The sequence below is a fragment of the Hipposideros armiger genome, unplaced genomic scaffold (genome assembly GCF_001890085.2).
Source record: "Hipposideros armiger isolate ML-2016 unplaced genomic scaffold, ASM189008v1 scaffold_55, whole genome shotgun sequence".
NCBI classification, from domain to species: domain Eukaryota; kingdom Metazoa; phylum Chordata; class Mammalia; order Chiroptera; family Hipposideridae; genus Hipposideros; species Hipposideros armiger.
Genome location: NW_017731405.1, coordinates 1,816,054 through 1,842,003, shown reverse-complemented (window position 1 = coordinate 1,842,003; position 25,950 = coordinate 1,816,054). Strand labels below are relative to the sequence as shown.

General features: G+C 35.1%; 1 protein-coding gene across 1 annotated transcript in view; it reads right to left on the bottom strand.

Annotated features, from left to right (window-relative positions):
- AP3B1 (adaptor related protein complex 3 subunit beta 1) overlaps positions 1-25,950 on the bottom strand; it is a 277,199-nt gene that overhangs the window by 120,608 nt on the left and 130,641 nt on the right. The window contains exons 15-19 of the mRNA XM_019641001.1: positions 22,668-22,844; positions 12,403-12,589; positions 11,297-11,427; positions 5,351-5,459; positions 1,967-2,114 (exon numbers count right to left, since the gene is read on the bottom strand). Of these exons, the coding sequence (XP_019496546.1) occupies positions 1,967-2,114; positions 5,351-5,459; positions 11,297-11,427; positions 12,403-12,589; positions 22,668-22,844 (752 nt within the window). The remainder of the gene's footprint in view (positions 1-1,966; positions 2,115-5,350; positions 5,460-11,296; positions 11,428-12,402; positions 12,590-22,667; positions 22,845-25,950) is intronic.

Genomic DNA, 25,950 nt, shown 5'->3' with positions numbered 1-25,950 from the left:
TCCCCCCAATTCCCCAATAAAAATCAAAAAAAAAAAAAAAGAAAAAAAAAGAAATGGTGGTACATATATACAATGGAGTATTACTCTGGCATAGAAAAAAATGAAATCTTTCCATTTGCAAAAACATGGATAGCCCTAGAGGGTATTATGCTAAGTGAAATAAGTCAGACAGAGAAAGACAAGCACCACATATATTATCTCACTTATATGTGGCATCTAGAGAACAGAATTAAATGAACAAACACAACAGAAACAGACTCACAGATACAGAGAACAAACTGATGGTTGGTAGATGAGAGTGGGTTGACGGATCAGTGAGAAAGGTGAAGGGATTAGGAAGTACAAACTGGTAGTTACAAAACAGTCACAGGGATGCAAAATAATATGGGGAATATATAGCAAACAATATTGTAAAAAGTATGTATAGTGTCAGATGGGTACTAGACTTATCAGGGGAAATCACTTCATAAATTATATAAATGCCTAACCACCACGCTATACACCTGAAACTAATAATAAAAATAAAAATAAATATGTCCTCCCTGCAAAGAAGAGCAATTTACTATCCCCAATTCAATGGTTAAAATATGTACTTAAAAATATAAGGTTTAGAATGCATCTGAGATTCTATTTGATGTAATAAACAAGTCTTTTAAATTTAAACACAGGTAAATAGAAAAGTCCATTTCTGAAGGAAAAAAATAATGAAACTAATCTAATACATGATTATGAGTTTCTAGCATATTGACTTTTGCTTTCTGAAAAGATACTTAGTGCACTGAACCAAACCTTCCCTTCCTAGAAATAAGATACTTTTTATAAACTATGTAATCATAACTATTCTGATGTTAAACCAGAAGTATAGAATTTCTCTCAAAGAAAAGGCCATTATACATCAAGTAACTCCTTTGTTGCAACAAGTAAGTAATGCTGTCTATATTTCTAGCTTTTAAAGATAAGATTTTGAAGGTAAAAGTGTTATTTTGTTATGCATCATTCAATTTTGATGGGTAATTATTGTTTACCTTACTGCTTAGAGTTTCAGATGTTAATCTAATGAAAAGAATTTACTGGTAACTAGCTTTTTAACTTTGCAATGATGAAAAGCCTGTATTAATTTAACCTACAGATTTCATTTGTTCTGAACAGGAAAAACAATATAAATCACTTTTAAAATCATTAAATCCTGACTTAAATTAATAAAGTCATAATTAGGGCATTATGCTGTGTTTGTTATGGAAGTGGCAGGGCGAGCTGCTTTAATTACTGTCTGTAATAAAAGGAGCAGAGAGCGTACTGCGCCCCAATCAGTGCTGTCAGCCACGACTGAGCTGGGCTGCAAGCTCATCAAGTGAGCGGGCAGCAGGCTCACAGGGAAAGGGCCATCATGTCTGCAGAGGCCACTTGCTGACAGCAGTGAAGAAAACAGACTCTTATAATCCAAGGTATTAGCCCCAATTACTCAAAATTTTAATGACATTTTAATACATGATAATGTTGTTGATAATGGGAGATCTTTGAAAGAGCTAACACTTAAATATCTTATGACCGTCTTCCTTCACAGCCCTTGACTCTAATATTTAGATCATAATCTTTTTAATGTTAACATTATTTAGAAAAATCAATTGTCTTAGTTACATAATGGCAAAGTGTTGAAGGATTTAATTTTAGCCCTCAGCAAAATTGCTACAAAAGGTAATTAAGTGTTTCATACCTACTGCTTGATCACTTAACTCAGCCTTCCAAGGTTATACAAGTTTTCAAAATGTAGCCCCAAGATTTGTTCAAGTTCAAAATAAAAACTAAGCATTATAAGTGGAAAAATAATGTGAACCAGTATTTTAAATTAATTTTACAAGACAATATCTGCTGAGGAAAAAATACACTTATTTTCTCACGTATTCTATGAATTAAAGGGAAATACCACAGAATATTTTTTTAAGGAAATTCTGACAAAATAATTTACCCTTTTCCTTTGGCTTTGGAGTTCCTCTTGGCTGTTCTTTTGTTTTCTACTTCTGACTCACTTCCACTCTCACTCTCACTCTCACTGGAGTCCTCACTACTGTCTCCTTCCTCGTCTTGTTCTCCGCTTTCACTTCCAGATTCACTCTCTGAAAAAATAGAACCAGATGCCCTTTGATTTAAAGCCATTTAATTATACACAAGGACACAAGTAACTGTCAATATTCATCACAAATGAAACCAGATGTTGAATTTTAGTTTACTGGACTCCGCTTGTTAACACTTTCTATTTCTGTACTCCAATCATTCAGACCTGTGGAAACCTCTGGAACCAGTAAGATGAGCGTGAAGGGACTCCATGAGACACAGAAGGGGCTCTAATAATGAGTAGGGAAAAGCAAAGAAAAGAACCAAATTTAAGAGAATTTCACTTTTCTCTATTTAGGTATGGCAAAAACTTACCTTTAAAGAACGTTATAAGGATGCTGTAAGGATAAAAAATTAATTTTTAGCTCTTCTATTTATAATAGGAAATTTTATTCAGAGAAGAAGGCAACAGTTGAACCTTATTAAGAGCAAAGAGCAAATTCTGAGACGGAATGAGCCATTCAAATCATTTCCAAAAATTTCTAAATTTAAAAGCAATAAACAAAATAACTAATTAAAAAGTTATTACTTATTTTAGCTAGCACAGTTCTCCATAGGTTAAAAGATGATAAAGTTACATTAACGAGCTATACATGTGTTTTACAGGCAAATTATGGTATACTAGGACTATTTGCAGAAGTGATGAATACAGTATATTTATGTGTATTTTAAACATGAAGCATGATCATTGACCATTTGAAATGATTATAGGTATAGAGTTGTATTCTCGATAACAGGACAAACTGTTGCCCCTACCTATGATCTATCTGATGTAGTACACTTAGGCAGAAACATAACCTCTCGTTAAAATATTATTCTAATAAGTAAATATCTATTTTATGAGGACTGATTTATATATCACACAGTAAAAAGCTAGGAGAGCCTCTATTCTTTTGGAGTAGCTTGAAGTGGTTAAAAGCATGGGTTTTCAAGCTGGAATGTCTGATTCAAATCCTGGCTCTGTCGCTTATCAGTTATTAGACTAAGCAAGTTATTCACACTTTCTGAGTCTCAGTTTCCTTTTCTGCAAATGAGGATAATACTAGCTACTCTACAGAGGTGTTGTGAAGATTCAATTATTTAAAACATGTAAAGGTGATTAGGATACAACAGTGCCTGCCACATGGTAGGGCATTCATCATCATCAGCTTTTACAAAGAGCAAAGTTTATCTTACCCAAACTTGACAAAGACAAAACAAAACTGCTGAATAAGAATATTTTGAATTTGTTGTGATATCAAATTTGCACACAAGTACTAACTCAGACAACTGGCTTACGAGGTTGGATAATTAAGTTCACGAACTCATCCTAGAGAAAGTGCTACATACCTCATTGCTGAATAACACTAAGGTCACCTTCGAAGCACTCCCCTTGGGAAGCTATGCACCCACATTAGCGCCTAGTCCACCCTTCAAAGCAATTTTGAACTCTCTTTCTGGAACGGCCATCAGAGCTGTTGTCATATTACCCTTGGTGTCCTGAATGTCATCAAAATGTCTTTCTTTCCATATCTTTTATCTTTGGGTAAAGAAAGAAGTCATTGGGGGCCACATCAGGTGAGTAGGAAGGGTGTTCCAATACAGTTATTTGTTTACTGGCTAAAAACTCCCTCACAGACAGTGCCGTGTGAGCTGGTGCATTGTCATGATGCAAAAGCCATGAATTGTTGGCGAAAAGTTCAGGTCGTCTAACTTTTTCATGCAGCTTTTTCAGCACTTACAAATAGTAAACTTGGTTAATTATTTGTCCAGTTGGTACAAATTCATAATGAATAATCCCTCTGATATCAAAAAAAGTTAGCAACAACATTGCAACAAGTTTGCAAACTTAATTGTCCGAATTCGCATGTCATAAATTATGAAAAGAAATTACAGCACCTAAATTACTCTCATTTTAATTACACAGGAGTTCAACATGAATCTGGGTCCATTTCACTTCAGGCACCATTAATTAAATTTCAAGTTAGTAGATCCTTGATGGAATTTGTTTATTTTAAAAAGACTTTCTCACTAGGAAAAAAAAAATCTCTTAACTTCTAATGAGAAAAGTAGTTTTTTTTCCTCTAGTAACTAAAGTAGAACTCCTGCCACCATGAAAAGTCTTACTGTTAACAGAGTATTTCAAATATGTATGAAAAATGTTAGCTTATGAACAGGCATGAGCTTGCAAATAAATGGTATGGAGATATTCATATTTATCTCTTAACTATACAAATAGGTCTTTTTCAATGGTCTACATTATGCCTGAAATTCCACATTTTCTAGCACTAACTCTCTGGATTGAAGTATTTTCTCCATTTTTCAGGTTATTACTTCACAAGGTAATGTACCACAGATTAATTTATCAGATACTAAAAACAAAGATTTTGATAGGGGAAACAGAAGAAAAAAATGAATGAGTTACCTTAGAGAAAGGTAACAGATGACCAAGTAATAGTGAGAGGCCCTGATTCCCTAGGGAATAAAGGTTTTAAAAGAAAGGGGTCATTTGATTTAGGGTCAGATAAATCTATTAGGTTAATTGTTAATAAGAATATTAGAAAGTAACTCCAATATATTTTCCATTATGCAAATCACTCACAGAATTCTAGTATTGAAGGGACTTAAAAAAACATCTAACTCAACCTCTTCATTTATCAGATATAGAAAAAGGTTAAGTATGTTATTCAATTTGCATAGCTAAAACCCAGAACTTCTAAATCCTTCCGATTTAGCATTCTTTTCATTGCACATTGTTGCCCTCAATCTTTTTCCATCTTTGTTTTTTTAAATACGCCAAGAGATACTACTTTTAGCTTTATCTCTTAAGTTTATGTAGAAATAGAAGAGTATAAAATGGATGAGGAACAGATTGCTCAAAGTTTAAAATAAACTATATTTTAATAAAAGACATTTACTTTTAAAGGCCCCACTAAAGGCTTATCAAATGTAAAATAACGTTTTTCAATATGCTAATGAATATGACAGGTAGGTGGGGTTAGAATTTAGAAAACCATGAGTTTCTGTTTCAATTCTATAATTTATTAGCGATATGTCCAAGAGGGAATGTCAAATAAGGAGGGAATGAAAATTACTTTGAAAACTAAACAGTGATATGTAAATGACAAGAATTATTATAATAGTAGAAACTTTATTTAAACCCACTCATTGAATATTATGTACTAGGTCTTATTGTTTTGTTGGAGGCATAGCAGGTAAGCTACAGTGAACAATGTTTTTAATAAATTACAACACCCACCACTGTCACTGCTGCTATCAGAAGAGTCCTCTTCCTCTTCAGATTCAGAATAAAATTTCTTAGCAGGGTTCTCTTTCTTAGTTTTTCCTGCTGGAGTCCATTCTTTTGCCTGTTTTAAAAAAATGTAAAAATGTAAATATAAATGAATTCTTATTAAGAGATTCAGTCTTCTGACAAACTTAACCATTCAGAATACTCTGAGAACCCAGAAGGAAGTTTAAGGCCTAAACAGAGAAGGTAACTGTTACAAGTCCTGGCATTAAGAGTAATTCCCGTGCACTCTTGAATAGAGGAACACATACTCGCAGAGCCCATTACACAAGGTATGATCAACAAATACGGTGAATGTTGCTGCCAAGTGCCATCCAACGGAAAGGCAGGGATCTTCAATATGGGAAGCAGTGCATCGAACCTTAGTAACAGTGTGTGATAAGTTCCAACTTGTTTGGTGCAGTCAATTGGGTGTGAGCTACGGTTGAGAGAAGGTGTGTTTTAAAGTGTGCCATAATTCATGGATCACGAACAACAATGAAAAATGGACAGTTTCATCCTCCATCATGACAACGTTCCATGTCACACATTGCTTCTGGTACAAACATTATGGTGTGTCCTCATCCACCTTATTCACCGGATCTGGCAGCGTGTGTGACTTCTGGCTCTTCCCCAAATCAAAATGATTCAGGATATCAAGGTAGCCACGACAGCGCAACTAAAGACACTCAAAAAGAGGACTTCCAGAGCTGCCTCAGAAAGAATGATGGGATAAGTATGTTCGAATGGGGGGTGGGAGGGTGTATTTTGAAGGGGATTAATGGCAATGTGTCTTTTACTGTAATACATTGTTTTAAATTTAAAGATTCATCATATTTTTTTTATCACACCTCATATGTTAACAACCTTACACATACAATTTTAAACATTTTTGTATTTGTTGGTCTACAGAAGACTTAAACTAAAGCAATATATTCTAGAAGAGGTGAAGGCAATTAAGAGGTGGACACAATAACAGTAATAAGAAATGCATGTTCACAGCTTGATACTGGGGTAAGAAAAAGAAGATTAATGTAGACAATAAATAGCCCTAACCTTCTCAACAGACTATATCCTGGGTTAATCCTTGATTTCTCTCTCTTTCTCTCATATCTTAAACATCTAATTCATTAAGAAAGGCTTTAGCCACCTTGTTCCTTTTCCACCTTGGTCAGTTATCTCTCTCTCCTGGATGACTACAACAGTCTCCTAATTGGTTATCTTCTCTTCCCATCCCCCACCCACCACTCTAAGTTTGCTCAACACAACAGCTAGAATGATTATATTAAACCTAAGTATGATCAAGCCAATGTCTGGTTCGAAACCGTGCAACAGCTACCCATTTCAGAGAAAAAGCCCAAGTCCTTTACAATGGTCTGCCTGGCCCTGCATAACCATGCCACCCACCCTGCCTCTCTGACCTCCTCCTGCCACTCTCCCTCCAGGCACGCTGCCACCTTAGGGTCTTTCTCCCAGTTGTTTCCACTTCCAACACTCTCCCCAGGTAATTCTCTCACTTCCTTCAAATCTTTGCACAAAAGTCAGCTCAGGCAGGACCACTCTATTTAAAATTCCGACCTCCCATACCTGGTACTTCTGATCTTACTCTGCTCTAATATTTATTTTTCACAGCACTTATTACTTTCTAACATACTATCCAATTTATATATTTATTTTAACTGTCAGTTTATCCCTGCTAGAATGTCAGCTTCTGAAGAGCAGGGGTTTTTTAATATTTTGCACACAGATATCTGGCACAATAATTATTAATAGGTGTCTCAATAGCCCCTTCAAGACTTTAATACAGTGTATTAAAGTAAAATAAATGATTTCCATAATTGTGACCTAGATTCATCAAGAAAAAAAATAATCATGTTTCCTTATACTCTCTCTTTTAAAGGGTAGGGAAATGTATATTTTTTAAAAGGTCAAAGTGGTTAAGACTCATTTATCACACTTCTAACTGAATTTCTACTCTATGCCAGTCTGTTAGAGTATGCATTTTGTTGTAAAGGAATTTACAGCATGACAGAAATTCTTTTTCAAGAATGGTTGTCAACACTAAACGCATGTTTAGAATTACCTGAGAATATTTTTTTTAAATACTAACACAAACAATAAAAATACAAATACTAAAAATGCTGATGTCTGGTGTTCACCTAGGATTCTGCTTTAATTAGTCTGGTGTAAATCTGATATAAGATGTCCACATGATAATTGAAGCTAGGGTTGAAAACCACTGACCTAAGCAGCTTAAGAGCTTAAGGTATATAGTTCAAAAAGGTAAGCTTCAGGAACCTGGAAAATTACTACATGGGCAATAATAGCAAAATGAGTAAAAATTACTCAAATATATTTGAATAAGATCAGCAATACTGAGATATATATATATATATATATATATATATATATATATATATATATATATATATATAAAATGCTGTCCTCCAAATATAAATAAAGATAGTATTCTATAAACAAAGTTTTCCTATACTCAGTAAACACTAAAGTCCATATTTTCTTAAGTCCAAACATTTTTCTGAAATCTGGTAAAAAGTGTGTCAGATCAATTTATGGGGGAAAAAATTACTTAATTAGACTATGGGTAAGACTAAATCAACAAATAAGGGAAACGAGGCTTTTATGCTCAAAGAGGAAAATTATCTTGACATGGCCATTGACTATTCATGGGGTTTCAAACAATAAAAAATATTTTAATTTGTTATGATCTTTTATGATTTTATAATCATATCATTCTAAGCAAAAGAAATAACAGAAAAAAGAGAAGAAGAAAGAATAGCAAGGCATTCAAGTTCCTATGAGCGATAAAATATTGATAACATATGTGTTTGTAAAGCAAAATACCCTTGATATAAAAAAGAGTCTTTCTGTAACTGGAGGAAAAGGATTTTCCAGAACTAAGGAAAAAAATTCTAATGGATCTTCAAAACTTACTGGTATCATAATATAGATAGACATTATATCTAATATCCTGGAAATGGTCATATTTAATTCAAAATGACTTCTAGGGTCAATCTGACTAGGTTCCCTGTTGTTTTGGTTAAAATACCAGATTATCTAAACCTAGGCTATTTTTTCTTACAAAGTTATATTTCATAACAACAAGATGTGACCCTGTAAGATTACTTTATAGTAAAACTGGGATAACACAGTGTATTATGTGCATGAAATACATTGACACAACTTTTTGGGGGGGGGTGTGGTTGAATAGAGTAAGAGGCAAGAAAGACTCTGCATTGTCACAGTTGTATTTGAAAATAAAACAATGTATATTACTTTTATATTTAATTGTGTCTTTCATAGTATAATTTTAAGCCAATACGTCCAGAGACCAATAGATTGAAACTGTTTCCTACATGACATCAATGGCTAGTGACAGTTTTCTTTAACTGAGTTGCATCAGTTATAATTATTCTCTATAAATAAGTTACCAACTATGAATTTCTCGAATGTAGTCAGCAAAACAAAAAAGAAATCAATTTTTCTCTGTTGAACTGGGCAGGTGAAATGAACATAAGAAAATCCGTTATTTATTTGAGTACTGTTCCTGTAAGGTAGTTAATGCTTAGAAGAGCACATGAAAATGGAAGAAACCAGCCAAGCAACCAATCTATCAGCCAATATAAAGATACTACTGAGACCAAATTAAATTGCATAGTATTGCTATCAATTTCTGAGAAGATAAACTATTTTATATTTTTGGTGGAATGGGGCAGCAAGGGTGGAAGCAGGAGGAGGATAAAAGGATGGTTTTATTTGGGCCAAAACATTATGTACCCAATAATGAAAAGGAAAAGAACCATAAAAACAATGAGCAGGGATAATAAGAAATTAGGAAAGAGCGTACATCTGTGGAAACAATCATAACAAAGAATATTTTCTTGGAGTTCTAGCATCTGACCAAGAGTTGCACATATAAGCCAATCTTTTTGAAGAGTAAGACTTAAGAGTATGTAGATTTTAGTGAAAATAAGCATACTTACTTGCAAGGAGGAATAGACATGCAATTAGTTTTAATAACTTTCACATTTTTAAAAATCATCTTTAAATAGAGATAATTTGTCATAACACGAAAATGATGGCGCTAAGTACTAAGGATAGTACAGATTTGCAAACAAGCTCACGCTTCCTCTCTCATGTTACGTAACACTAAAATGCAGTGAGAGCATGAACAGTGGACTCAGACAGATGTGGGTTGGAATCCCAGTTGCCTTACTTACATCTGCGTAAACTTAGGCAATTTACTTAGGCTCTCTGAATCTTAGTTTCTTCATCCGCAAAATGGGACCAACAATAACCATCACTTATACTCATTATGAGGTTTAAACAGATAATGTTCGCAAAACGTTATCAAAGTACACTGTCAGGGTTTGCTAAATGGAGTCATTATCAGTTATTACTGCTTCTTGCCAAGCTTCAAAGCCAGGGTAAGTCTGAAGAGTGAAGAGAACCCTATTTCGGGCCGGCCAAGTGGCGGGATGGTTAAGAACTGGCTTGGGACGCCAGAGGGCCCCGGTTCGGATCCCACATATGAGGGCCAGTGACACTGCCCTCCACAGCTAAGGTGCTGAACAACAGCTCAACCTGGAGCTGGGCTGCCGTGAGTCGCCGGCGACGGCGTAGGCTGCAGCCCCTGCTGCAGTGGGTTGCCATGGGCTACCGTGTGTAGCCAGCAGCCAGCGTGAGCGGCCAGCAGCCAGCGTTAGCGGCCAGCAGCCGCAGTTAGCGGCCGTCCAGAAGTCGGCGACTGATCTACCTTGCCCGGGAAGAGCGCAATGATGGTGCCAACTTGGGCCAGTGAAGCAACATCCTCCACACTAGATTGAAGAACAAAAGGACAGCAACTTGTCTGTTCCCCTTCCCCAATTCCCCAGCACTGTTCCCATCCCCCCAATTCCCCAATTAAAAAAAAAATCTTTAAAAAAAAAAGAGAACCCTATTTCTCAAAAGGATCAAATTACATGGCTATGCCTGTTATAGAAATTCTTCTATTTAAAGTAACAAAGGTTTTCTTCCATTGTATATGGTAAGTTAATAGGAGAGAAGATTAACTGATGTTCCCATAAGAATTAGTGGTAAAGAATTCGGGTTATCTGAATTTTTGTTCAATGTAATTTTTCTACCAGAAAAGCATCCAGAATGCAATACCTAATTGTTCTTTTTTATTAATTCTACTTTAAAAAGTATTGAATATATTTCATATAAGCAATCTCTAAAAACAACTGAAGGACCCTCTTTTTATTTTTGTTGTTTATATACGAAAGATAATATTAGGGAAGAACATTAATTTTTATTTTAGTAGCCAGCATTTTGTAAAGATCTGGGAAAAGAGTATTTATATAAAAGTTGGTTTTTTTTAAATATGAAAGCTACATATTATTTATCTTAATTGTGACCTTGTCTAAGGACATTTTTGGTACACACTGCTCCCTATTTACGTTTAGGCTTCAATTAAATTAAGTTCATCAGAAAATCCAGAACACTTTGTATGGTTTCTGTGGAAGAGAACAACAAAAATTATTTAGAAAAACATTGACAGGAAGCTTACGAATCTCTAAACAAAGTAGAAAAAGCTCAAGCCAATGAAACTAAATACCTTAGAAATTGAATCTACACAGCTACAAATGTAATACCACAGATGTGGGTGGCACTGACGCAGAGAATTCAATTCTCTATTTCCTTAAGAAAAGGAATAGTACATGTACAATGACACAGGAATACGATAATATTTAGTTCCCATAACAGTGAGATAGGCATATATCTAACGCATTACACTTAGAAATACCAGGATAATTTTCAATTTTCAAGCCCCCCAAAAGAGCTTTTATATAAAACAATAGTTATTCTAGAATCTCCCACTGCTTGACAAAATTAATTTCAGAAAGGTCAACTTACCAACTCTGTTACTTCTACATTTCGAACTGATGGGTCAGGCGCCACCTCTGGCCAATTAGATAATTCCATGTACCCAGTAGCTTTAGTGTTGAGAGTATGAGATAAAGTGCCAAGCTGGAAATGATCCCTATCTATTAAAATAGAGGAAAATATAAAATAAACAATATGAGCTGTATATAACATAGAACAATTCTAATCAGAGCTCAAGGTAATTGGCATATTACCTCAAATGTCAAGGAATAAATATAAACTAGGAAGCTCTTCATAGGTCAAAAAACTGATTTCAGTCCATAGATTACAATAATCTCCCCCATAATGGTCAATAAAAAAGCTAATCAGTCAGTGTGTTTAGAGGTGTTGCTCTGAAATGTAGCTTCTCTAAAAATTACTTTACTGTGAATATTAAGAATGACAGCACAGTTAAACAATCCATATACATGTCTTGGCACAAACACATCCAGAATTTTAATAGTTTTTCTACAAAACTGAACTGCTTTTTATCACTTTACAACAATTAAGTAAAAAAAACAATATGAAAACCAAGGTATATAATCATCTGTTCCAACTGTAATGGCTACTTGTAAAAGTGATTAATAAATTACTTGTTTTAAAAAGCTGGGGGAAATAAGTCAACTTCCGTCTTTGAAAAACAAATTTAAATATAAAGGAATATTTTTATGAAATAATTATTTCTAAAAAAGTTTATGCTAGTGTATACAGAATATTTAATAAATAATAATTCACTATTAGGGTGAATTGTATTCCTTATTAAATAAAGCTACCTATTTAAAATAGAAATGAAGTCAATGTCTACAAGAATGACACGGTTTTATCTATTGAAAGTGACACTGTTTAGTAAGAATAAAAATAAAATCAAACGATTGAAATTTAAGTAAATAAGGTCTATAAAAATATAAACTTTAACTAATATAAAAGCTTGCTCTGCAGAACAGATGAATGGATAGAAAGCACACTGTTTTTTTATATTTATATATGTAATCATTTATATATCCTAAGAGATAAATTTTAAACACATTAGCAATGGGACATATTGTCATAATTTTTAAGATAACATATATTGTGCAGTAATATTTTAATAATAATACCTTTAAAAGGAGACTCAAGCAGTGGTGCAGGTTTTTGTGCTAGGAATATTTTTTTGGCATATTTACTTAAAGCTCCACTCTTCTCATTCGGAACAATAAGCTGCCTAATAAATCTTGTACGGTCTCTGATGTCGTAGTTTTGATCATACTTGCCGAGATTTAATATGTACTGGGTAAGCAATTTTGTCTGTTGGAAAAAAACAGAACAAGATGAGAATACAGTTATTTATGATTATTGATAACTCTGGATAAACATATTTAAAGAGGTAATAAAAATGAATGGTTATGTCAAACAAATGTTGTTCCACAGGGAATATGCATTTCTAACGCTGCAAATGGAATTTTGAAGCCAAAGCACATGTCCTCTTCAGTATTGGGGAGGTGAATGCTGAGTACTGAGAAGCAGCCATGTGCTAGATTATTAAACTGCTGAAGTGGAAAGAAAGGCATCATTAAAAAAATAATCATATATGGCAAACCCGCTGAAGGGTCTACATGAGAATAATGAATGTGGAAATACAACTAAAAACATGGCACTCAAAACTTAATCGGAAAAATATGCAGGACATCAAAACATCAGAGAGTATTAGGGGGCTGGCAAACTGCTTCTCCTGAGGTGTGTTTTATGAAGAGATACTGTCCCTGGCATAAGCAGTGTCTGCACTCTGACTGCACTCAGTTACTTTACCCTGAATTATGACCCATTAAAGCAGACACATGAATCACTGAACTGGATTACTGCAAATTATTTGCAGTGCATTTAGCTGTTACTTTTTCATAAAAGCAAGCTGCTGATGCCCTCTAAAAACTAGGATAAAAGACTCCTTCCATTTTTTCCCCCATACTGCTTACAGCCGCTAGCAATATTGGTCATTTATTTATTTATGTAAGGGAACAACTTATTATGGTAGCTTTTACACTGTAATATGATTTCCTAAGTCAGTTTTTGAACGTACTACATTAACGTATATTGAGATAATCTTAATATTAAGCCAAAATTGAAATGTTAACAAAATAGCCTTGTATTTTAAACTCCAGTTATTTTGTTAAAAAGCATATTTTTAATTTAGGAGGTTACACACATATAATCACAACTATAAATTAAATAGGATTCATAATACATGGCAAAAATAAACATCTACATTAGAACATTTTATAGACATTAGAAACAGATAAAAATATAATCAATCAAGTCAGGCAGAGCTAAAGACAGTTCTAGAACAATAACTCAAAGTACAGAAATAAATGGTGTGGTAAACTCTTTTACAATAATAATTGGCTGAGACAACTGACTGGATAGAAAGCAACAATGTATCAGTAACAATGTATTTAAAAAGCATTAACCTAGTTTTAATAAAATAGAACTATAAAAAATGCAAGTGAAAATGTTAACAGAGCTATTCTGAATTTGGTTACTAACAATTGCTATTCACTAATTACTAGACCATGTTGGTTCAACTGCACATGAGAATAATTCTTCGGTTTATTTTTAAAGACAATTAGCAAAATAATCACCAAATGAGGAATACAGCTCCAAAGAAGTAATATACTGGACTGTGTAATTAACTTGCTAGGATAACCAAGAAAAACTAACAGTTAGATGTCCAATCATTTGTTTTCTCAAACACAGAGTGAAAATTTACTAGTTTAACACTAACATCCATTTTAGTGTTTTAGAATGTACAACTAAAATAAATCAGAGAAAGAAAATAAGTCTGTTCACTGCAGTGGTTTTTTTGAGCTAGTGGAGTGATACATTTTACTTATATTTCAGATCCCTGGAACTAATTTTTAGGAAATTAAACCATTTCGATGCATTCAGACATGATTATTGAGAGTGAGCTAGAAAAATTTTAAGTAATTAAAATTACACAATTTTAAAAAAGAGTATTTATTTACTGTAAAACTTGTTTTATTATATTGGTGGGCTTAAATTTTTATTAAAAATGTATTTTCAAAATAAAATTCTTTCTAAAAGATAAAATCATACCCATGTACAATGATGCAATGAAAACATAAGCAGAATAATTTTCCAGTGCACATTAATATACTTGAACTACTTTCTTAGCTGCATTTATCTCTAATAACAAGTCATTGGTATTTCTCTGAAGAACATATTTTTATATAATCTTATTTTGAGACTTTTTTTAAACAAAAATAAGGTTACCTAAAATCTTCTTCAAAATTGAATTTTATGATCAATAATTATGACACTGTTGACATTTTCAACTTACTCTTCTCTATAAACATTTCTTATGGAGAACAGATACTCTTTACAGTATTGGATAATCTGATAAGTGGAGAAAATTCTGTCGAATGAATTTCTTTTATGTTGAAATTTGCAAATATTTCAAGACCAGATATTTAACTTCTCCCCTCCATTTAATGAATCTCTTTTGATAATTATTTTTATGAAACAAACTTTTAAATTCTATTTATACTTTTTAAATAAATCACTAAATTTAGATACTGCAATATCAATTGTCTTCTCAGTCTTTCCTTCTAATACAAAATAGAAACTTATCCAATTAAAAACAGAAGCTCTCTCAAAAAAGTCTTCATAGTTGAGATAGTGTAAATGAGAGAACTTCTAGAATAAATCTTGAGCTCTTACCACTTAATCTGTTCAGTTCTTTCCTTACTTTTATAAAGATAAATTTCAATGACTTCCCGTTTGTAAGATCTGTTTCCAAGAATTGCTATTTGCTAAAATTTTTAAAAGATGAAGGTTTAGGCACCTTCAGGTTTATTTGGTGAACACTTCTAAAAATTTCCAAATGACTTCGAATCAAAATCTAACTAATATAGTACAAAAGTTTATTTTACTCCCTTGTACCCTCTATCATCCCTTTAGCAAAAAAAAAAAAAAAAGCCAATATAGGACACTTAGGTCAATTTACAAAGCAGTTTTTCACAAAATCACGTTTCTAAAATCCCGTTGGTAACATGCAACAAAGAGAGTTGCATACCAATGTGTTTTGTCATGCTGAAGTATGTTTTTTCAACATTAGCTTCAACATAAGAATGCTATAGTTCAGTTAAACTATACATATCAAATAAATTTATTTTATTTTTTTATTGGGGAATTGGGAGAGGGGAACAGCGTTGGGAATTGGAGAAGGGAAACAGACAAGTTGCTGTCCTTTTGGTCTTCAGTCTAGTTGTGGAGGACGTCGCTTCACTGGCCCGTGTTGGTATTATCATTGCGCTCTTCCCGGGTGAGGCAGTCGCTCGCCGGCCATTGGGTGGCCGCTCACGGTGGCTCACAGCAGCTCACACTGGCTGCCGGCCACTCACGCTGGCTGCCAGGCACTCCTGGTAGCTCACGGCAGCCCACTGTAGCAGGGGCTGCAGCCTATGCCATTGCCAGTGACTCATGGCTGCCCAGCTCCAGGTTGAGCTGTTGTTTGCCATCTTAGCTGTAGAGGGCGCAGCGTCACTGGTCCTAATGTGGGATCCTAACTGGGCCCCTACTGCTCAGAGCTGGCATCCCAAGCCAACTCTTAACCAATGTGCCACTCGGCCAGCCCAAATATCAATATATTTGACCACTGTAGTTTTAATGCAATTGTAGAACAAGCAGATTATTAGCATGCACTGCAACCAATTCCCAAAATATTTCTGCTCCACAGTTTTCCTAATAAGAACATTGATTTTTACCATGATAACATCCTTTTGGCAAAAACAACTAATTTTATCTTTCATGTTGGGCTTTTAAACATACAATAGCATTTATAGCATTTTTGACTGAATAAAATTCCAAAAGTTTTAATTTCAGTTATAGCACTGACAGAACAAATGCACAAAAGCTTTGAAAAAAGTTGAACTACTATTGGAATTGATTTTACTATTTAAAAATCAGCATTGTTTAGGTCCTTTTTCTGTTAGTGGAGCCATTACATAACAGTTATTACTTCATTTTTCATATGTGCAAAAGAAAAACTTGGAATAAAAATGAGCAAAATTTTTAAAAAGTTACTTGATCTAAATGAGATATTTCACAGACATATGTAAACATCTGCACCTATACATATTTGTCATATATGACACACAATCTTTTAAAAATAACTCCTAACTTTTACAATAGATTCTGATAGATTTTATTTATCAGATTGTAATAGATTTTACAATAGAAAGATTCTGTTGTGTCTTCTGGTTGTTGTGTGGACAGTGATATCACTACAAATCTCACAGTGGATGGTAAATGTTGATAAACATTTTGTGCATGTTAAGTACTGGGAGAGAAATTCAGTACTTCATTCTTCATTAAATATATACTTTCATTTTTAAGAATTCATTGTTGCTGGGCTTATAACAAAATAAAAAAACAACTGCCAAATAACAAGATAAACAGGTTTTAGATTTATAATACACAATAAATAACAAAACTACTGTTGCAATTGCAACAAAAGAATAAAATACCCAGGAATAAACAAAGGGTATGAAAGACCTATTCGCTGAAAACTACAAGACATTATAATAGAAATTGAAGAAAACAGGAAGAAATGGAAAGATCTTCCGTGTTTGTGGATTGGAAGAATCAACATAGTTAAAATGGCCATATTGCCCAAAACAATATACAGATTTAATGCAATCCCCATCAAAACCTCTAAGCACTATTAATGTGCCAGGAAATCCTAGCATTTTACATGGATTGTTTTATTTAATCTTCATAACAAGTTCATGAGGTAGGTACACTGAGTTCTGCTCTAATGATGGTTTAGAAAAATGTTCATTTGTTCCAATTCAGTTGATGTATTAGAAAACAATTTGGGCATAATGTGAATTTTGAGTTTGCTTGGGCACGATGTTGTCTGCCAGGAAACACTAGGTGAAGGCGGAAAACTGCACTGAGCTGAACTGGGCTGTAAAGGAATAATGAAACATCCACCTCAAACATCTACCTGAGATCACCACTTGTGTTAAGGGCCACATTAGCCACTTCCGGTGGTACAGCTCTCCATCCAATTTCAGATTAACCCTCCTTCCACTACTTAACTCACAAATACAACCTTTCCAAACACCCATTTCCACAAGTGAACCTCAGGTCTTTTACAAGGTAACGAGGTATATTTATTGTAGTATTTATGTATTTCCTAACCATTTAACATGTGTAAGGCTCTTCTCCTGTTTTCATTAGGGTTTTTTTTCTTTTTACTTAGTCACCAATGAAGTTTTTGAGTGTTGTGCCTCTAGCTCCATTTTTGCAACAATCCCTGTGGGTTTTATTGTCTAATTTCATAAAGCACAATGATTTTTAAGAACATAGATGTTGCATTATAAAGAACTGACGATATTATTATAATTCCCATTTTACACATGAGGAAACTAAGTCTTGGATAGGTTATATGATTTGTCCAAAATAATGTAGCTAGTAAGTGGCAAAACAGGATTTGAAGCCTGACAGTCCAACATGACAGGCTGTGCTTTCAATCACTACCTGCTTCCCAGTAATTGACTTCAACTGATTCTATGGTAGCTATCACACACAGTTAAACTGCTTTCTAAATACAAACATCCTTCTGTAAGTACCTAGAATGAGAAAATTAAAGAAGCTTATAGAAGTTTGTCTAAAGAGTCTTACTATAATGTAAAAGAGCTTAAAAAAATACATGAAGCAGTTTTATATCTCTATACCACCCAAAATATTAAAATGTTGAAAAATATGTAATATTAAAGACAAGATGATGATTTTTCAGGTACTGTATTTTTCAGTTCTAGAACTTCCATTTGATTCTTTTTTAGTTTCTATTTCTCTGCTGGGATTTCTCATCTTTTCATTCATTGTGAGTATATTTTCCTTTATATCACCAACCACAATTATAAAAACTGCTTCAAAATGTCTGCCTGCCAATTTCAACATCTGGGTCATCCCAGGATTGGTTTCTGTTATTTGTGTTTTTTAATCACATTTTCCTGGTCCTTCTTTGTTTTTTTCTGTGGTAAAATATACATAAACTATACAATTTTAACCATTTTTAAATGTGTAGTTTAGTGGCAATAAGTACATTCATAGTATAACCATTACCATAATCATCTCTAAAACTTTTATGTCTTCATAAATTGAAACTCTATACCCATTAAACAATAACTCCCCATTCTGGTTCTTCTTATGTAGAGTAATTTTGTACTGTGTCTTGGACATTATAAATGTTATATTATAGAGACTCTGGACATTATTATACTCTGAATGAGTATTGATTTTTGTTTATTTGTTTTAGCAGACAATTAACTTCATCTTGTTGGTGCAGTTCACATTTGTTTGGTTCCTTTACATTTAGTTGTGCTGTTCCGAATCTACCCTGCACATGTTTGGTTAAGGGGTCAGCCACAGACGTGGGCAGAGTTATTCATAGATTTTGAGACTCCCCACGTTGGCTCTGTCCTCTAGAATTCTTCCCTAGCTTTCCAATATCTGAACCATATCCTCTGCTCCTTCAGGCCAGAAGGACTTTGGGTTTCCTTTTGGAATTTTAGTCTGTGCATAGTACCAACTGTAGTGTGTCCTCAGTATAAAAGTCATAAAAGTGGGGAAGTTTACTCTGTGCCATTCCCTTCTTCCAAGTGTCAGTTCCTCTCCAGAATCTTCCCACTCTTCTTTACTCTTCCAGGACTTGAGGCAGTTGTTTTTTATATTTTCCAGAGTTTATAGTTGTTCTCTAATGGGAGGGTCAGTCCAGTAGGAGCTAACTCAACCATACTGAAAACAGATTGCTGAGTAATTTTTAAATTCTTTTTTATACCAGGTAAAAACATTTTGAGGTATTAAAGAAGTTTATTATTAAGTTATTCCTTTAGCATACAAATGAACAGAATGTTCTAAATCTTATAAAAATCAACTTAGACATTCCCTATAACTAAGCGATTCAGTAAAAAATCTGGAAATGCTCACTGGTATATTTAGACCAAGGGGAATTCAGATCTACAAATAAGTATCAGGACTCTACAAACAACTATCAGGGCTTCATGGCAAACCACTCTCTGGACACTGTGACTTGGTCTCCCTGGTTCAGTTTTAAAGATGGCTAATATAAATAAGCATAGAAAAAATTTTTTTACATTTAGTCAAAGCCATCATTTTATTTTCTGTTTCATAGTCAATGGGGATGAACCATACAACTTAAAAATACTGTCAAGTTGATGGTGCTAAAAAATCATTCTTTAATGCTAATTTTTACTTATAAGTTCTCTCAAACCCCTTTTCTTGAGAAATGAGAAACTGGAGAACAAAGCACAAATCTACAGATACCGTCATTCACCTATTTTTATATTTAATCATTTAAAAACAGTGAGTTATATAAAAAATATGTGAAAATTTGGCATAATTTTTAAACACCATTATGTTTTCACCAGCTGGTGGTGAAGTCTTTTGTGTATATTCTAAAATATACAACAGAACATTTCAAAGCTAAGCTCCAAAACTTCAATTATTTATACAGTTGAATAAAAAAGGATGTGAGTGGGCCGGCCGAGTGGCACATTGGCTAAGAGTTGGGTTGGGGCGCTGGCTCTGGACAGCAGGGCCCCGGTTTGGATCCCACAATAGGGCCAGTGATGCTGCGCCCTCTACAGCTAGGATGGTGAACCTGGAGCTTGACCTGGAGCTCGGCTGCCGTGAGTCGCTGGGGGCAATGGCGTAGGCTGCAGCCCCTGCTGCAGTGGACTGCCATAAGCTACCATGAGTGGCTGGCAGCCAGCGTGAGTGGCTGGCAGCCGGTGTGAGCTGCCAAGAGCTGCTGTGAGCGGCTGTCCAGTGGCCAGCGACTGATCTGCCTCGCCCAGGAAGAGCGCGATGATGATGCCAATGTGAGCCAGTGAAGCGACGTCCTCCACAACTAGACTGAAGAACAAAAGGACAGCAACTTGTCTGTTCCCCTTCCACCAATTCCCCAGTGCTGTTCCCATCCCCCAATTCCCCAATAAAATCTTAAAAAAGAAAAAAAAAAGATGCGAGTTCAAACTATAGTGTCTTCAAATTCACTGGATAAAAAGATATGAAATACACTTTATAATTTCTGAACAAAGAGTACTATATTTCCTAATTGGTTACTTATAGCTACAAAGGAGAGGGCCAAAGACAGAACCTTTATTTATTTTTGTAAGATATAACTATACTTTCAGTCTTGATTGACATATGCTAATTTTGTATTACTTATTATTTACAGTAACCTGTAAGTTAAATATCTTTAGAGTAGCCAAGACAGACAAAAAGTCATAACCATCATAATATTCTAGGTGCATAATGACTTTCACAATACTTATGGTTTTAGCAAACACAGGAGTGTCAAGCTAAAACAGTGTTTTTTCAATAAATAAGAAAATCAACAGCAAACATAGGTTTCCTTTCTTTTACTCAGTTTTTAAAAAGTAACTCATCACGTAAAGAGATCCACATGACATCTGGAAATGATTAACTGATTCTTTTCAAAGGTTAACTTAAAATGTAAAGATAAAATCTAAATCATGGAAATATACTCAGAATATCTGCAATTATTTGGTCGTAAATCTTGTACACCAATCAGCGAAAACTACCTAATATTGTGAATACCTATCGCAAGTGGGGATGAAGACAATCCCAGGGCACACGGCAATGAATAGGAGTCCGCCTGAGGAGTCTGCTGGGCCAACATAGTTTACTAGAGAGTGAGTACGGGTAGGAAGGAAGCAGAGAGGGGGACACACAGAGATGCACAAAGCAAATACACAAAGGGAGAAAGAGGAGTGCTGACGGGAGAGGAAGGAGAGAATTATAGACACAGATATTAGGTGGTGGTGGTGGTGGTGGTGTGTGGCGGGGTGAAGGGTATTAGAAAGATACAGAGGCAGAGAGTTTTGAAGAAGGAGGGGGACAAAAACAGAGACAAAGAAAGGGAAATAGAGAGGGAAAAACCCCAAAACTCCACAGAGGCAAAGTAAGAGTCAGACAAGGGGCCGGCTCAATGGCTCAGTTGGTTAAGAGTTGGCTTAAGAGTGCGAGCTCTGAGCAACAGGGCCGCCGGTTCGATTCCCACATGGGCCAGTGATGCTGCACCCAAGCTGAGCTGTCGCTGAGCTGCCAACAGGTGGCAGGATGGCTCAGCTGGTGTAACAACAAGATTGCCTGTTCGATGGTGGGCTACGCCCACCCGCAACTAAGACTGAACGTGGCACCTTGAGCTGAGCTGCTGCCCAGATGGCTCAGTGGATAGTGTGCACTCTTAACAACAAGGCTGCTGGTTTGACTCCCGCATGGGATGGTGGTTACACCCACCTGCAACTAAGATTGAACACAGCACCTTGAGCTTAGAGGCCATGAGCTGCCAAAGGGCAGCTAGATGGCGACTGGTGCCCTCCACAACGAAGACTGATGAAGAACAACAACATGGCTGGTCCCCTCCCCCAATTCCCCAACACTGTTCCCCTCCCCCAATTCCCCAATAAAATCTTTAAAAAAAAAAAGAGTCAGACAGGAAAAATTAGGGAGAAATAGAGACAGGACATGGAGCATAAAGCCTAGTATGAGGCCTAGCTACAAATGAGCAACAATCCTTTTCCAGTCTTGCTGATCAGGTTAAGTCCTCCACCCTGGAGAATAGCAATTTAGACATAGGCAGAAGGATGGGAAAGTCCCTATTTTATACATGGAGGTGATTCTATATCATTTATACATAGAGGTGACTTCTCTTACTAACGGTTCTCAAAGAGTAAACCAATTTAAAAAATTAATATTCTACACTGCAATCTGGTAAATTACACCACTATTAAAACACATTTACTGGTTTCCCCTGCACCTGTTGGGCAAGGTCCATAGCACGTGCCATTCCAAGTATTGGTCTTGCCTACCTTTCCAGACTCAGCTTTAAGCGTGCTGAAAGCACCGAGCTGTTTCATGACTCTGGCCCTCTGTTCTCCTCTTTCCTTATTCTGTATAGTAAACCACTTCCTTATAAGCCCTTAGTAAGGAGTCTTATCCTTTATGACTTTCTCTGCCCTCTCTCTACTCCTTCTACTTGAGACTTTCAATACCTTTCGCCTCTGGAGTTGCACTGTATCTTAATCCTTCTGTTAATAGCACTTACCACATACTATTTCGTTTTTTATGTTTTTCTCCCTTACTAGACTAGAATGTCATCTCTTTGCACCTCTACCATCTAATGTAGAACCTTAAAGAAACAGGCACCTAGTAATTGTGGAATGGACAGACTAATGCATGAAGAAATCTTAGCTGCTTCATCAGAGTAAAGAAAGTAGGTATCACATAGGTAGAGTAAGGATTAGCGTCTTACCTGTTTGGAGTTGGTTAAATACAATTTTGCTCCCAGATTTAAAATCTGCAGTTTTACCAGATCATCTTCATTCGTAAAGCTTTTAGCCATCTTCCTCAAAACATCAGGGGCAATTTTAGGTACTCGTTCACAGTTTTCTCCAATTAGCCAAAGAATACTTGCTCTAGCCACAGGAACCTAGTATTAGAAACAGATTATATGGTTACAAAAAAGAGCATCATACTCTCCATAGCATTAACATAGAAAAGGCTTTAAATATTATCAAGGTGTTAGATCTATTAATTCGTTTAATGTATATCCAGGAAGTGCTCTTATATTTTAGGATCTTCTTTAGTTATCAAAAAATAAACATATAGGAAATCTCATTAAAACTGATTTCAGGGATAATGCCTTAGAAAAGATTCACAGAGAAAATAATCATTAGTCTAGAATCTTGATTCTATCAGAGATCTGCAAATTCTTGGGCCAAATACAGCTGGCTACACCCATTTCTTTATGTATTATTGTTGCTGCTTTTGTGCTGTAATAGTAGAGGTGGGTAGTTGCAACAAAGACCATAGGCTGAATATATTTACTATCTAACAGTTTTCAGAAAAAGTTTGCCAACCTCCGCTGTAGGGCACTGATTCACAAACCTCGATGTCCATAAAAATCATCTAGGGCTCTTACTAAAACTGCAGGGTTCAGGTATCAGCTTCAGGATAGCAGTTCTGTGGTGGGGCCCAGGAATTCATGTTTGATGAAGCATCACAGATGATTCCTGAGACAACTGATTTGTAAACCACATTTTGAGAATCATGGGTAATATAGAAAAAGGAAGAGAGCCACTAAAGACTATGATTCCGAAGCAAAACTGTTATATCCTCTATGTATTTGCATCTATAGCACTGGAAACATATAAAACTGACAAGATCATCAAGGTCTACTTATAAAATCATTAATCCTGGTCTATTATTTGGTCATCAACAAAAAAATGGGGATCAGATAAATTTGTCCAATATCCCATTTTGGCATTATATATTTTTTAATAATGTACATTTCAATATAATTTGCTTCTTAAAAATAACTGCTTTGCTACAAATTGGAAACCTTCCATCAGCACCATTACATTGCATTAAGACCATCATTTTAGAGTATGCACATTAGTTTTATTACTATCTGTTTATTTGTATCATCCCCTAGTCCAAAAGGAATTTGAAGGGGTATGTAAATTAGTTTCTGGGAGCATTTTCACCTAGTATGGAAAATTTGTTTTTTGTAATACAGAAAAAGGGCAATGACTACCATCATGAGGCAGCATAACAAGAGAGAACATTCTTTCTATGAAGTCCTTTTCCAATTCCTCATATAAAGTCCTAATATTTTCATTATAGTTTCACAGCTGTACATAGGGCTGTTAAAGAAGAATAAAAACCTTTGTACAGCTAAAATTTTATCACAATATCCACCATCTCAAATTATTTCAAAACACCCATTTTATGAAATAATATAAAATTAAGACACCCTTAAGTTGGGTCTTTCATCAGAATGAGGTCATCAAAAAAGTTTAAAAATCAAAGTATGTATTTTCAAATAACAGCATCATCTTTAAATTAATATTAGGATAAGTTTAGTAAGACAGATGAAATCAGCATATCTATGTAATAAGTGTAAGTACTAAGTATAAATAATAAGTATAATACTAAATGCTATTATAAATCCATTCATGCAGTATGATAAAGCTGATACCCTTACTGTATGTATACTGATTTCTGGAAAGAAAGGGGCTATTTCTCATGTTCCAAAGGTTACACTGCATTAAGACCTTACTCCCAATCTATTTAAATTGGGCTAAAGAACAGTAATTGAGTGGTGCATTAAATTTTCAGTATGAAGCAGTTCAAGTTGCCTGCCATAATGAAAGTTACCTCTAAATAAGAATATATGGGCAACTTCAGATTTCAGTTATGCTAGATTTATTTTTCTTAAATATTTTATTATATATTGCTAGTATAAAAATTAGAATTCTATGACATATAACAATCTACTACCCCACTTTAAGTAATTTTCTTCTGGTAACACACCTATAATTCTTTTTGGCAATTAAAAAGACAATCCCCAAAAGTTTTAAGGGATTGTTCTATTCTTATTCATTAATATACTAAGATAAAAAAATATACATATACGAAGATTAAAATAACAATATTGAAACACTAAACACTCATAATACATACATTTAAAACATAACTCTGAAAAAATTAAAAATCAATACATTCTAATGCTCACAATGAAAATCTGAAGGTGGTGGTGGGGTTGAGGGTTCTAGGACTGAGGTAATAAAATTGCCAAGTAACCATTTTGAAAACTTAGGAAACTTCTCCACAACAATAAATAGTATCAATATAAATATACTGATACCAAACTTTTGGTGACAGCATTTTATTAAAAAGCTTAGAAAACTGACAAGTCCAATGTGTCTGTGCATTTTGCTGAAATCAGAATCCTAAGATTTTCAGATTCCAGTCCTCCGTTTCTCTCCCAATTAAGTTATAGAAACTTGCCCAACATCATAGCTTGTCAGTGGTGGAACTGGACCAACTCCAAGTCTGAATCCAGAGTTCACCATGGTACCCAGGCAGCGACAAAAAAGAGTGTGCTATCCTTCAGAAAAATACCAGCCAGCAAGACAAGACTGGTTCTGGTCCCAGACTGATCGTGTATATCATGGAGACAATTTCACCTCACTGAACCTTTTTTAACTCATTAGTCAAATGAAGGATTACTCCTTTGCCCGTTCTTCTACCACATTGTGCAGTGGCTCCCTACTGGCCTCCTGCAGCTTCCCCTAGCGACGTCATTTGCAGGGTAGGTTCTAGGCCATCGCCTGCCTACTTCTGTACCCATGCATGGTGGGGCATTTTCCCACTTCCTTTCACCTCTTGTAAGTAAGGTGGCCAGAGTGGAAAGAGATCTGGCTGTCATTCTGCTCCCCTTTCTCCCAGACAGTAGAAGAGTCCAGAATTCGGCCCTGATAAAGTGGCTTAGGCAATGAGGGAAAACTAGCTCAGTATCATCCTCTTGTTCTCTGACACCTGTTGGATTGGCTCTTTCTAAAAATCACAGTGGTTTAAGATACTACCCCTGGATTTAGGGTGAAACAAGTAGAGATTCAGGAAGAAAGGGCTCTCAGGCTAAGCCTCCCATTTTAGAATCACTTGCCCACATTTTAAGAGTCATAAGGTAGTTGATGAGATTAATAAAGCCCTGCTTTCTTTTCCATGTGGCTATTGTTCTTCTGTGAATA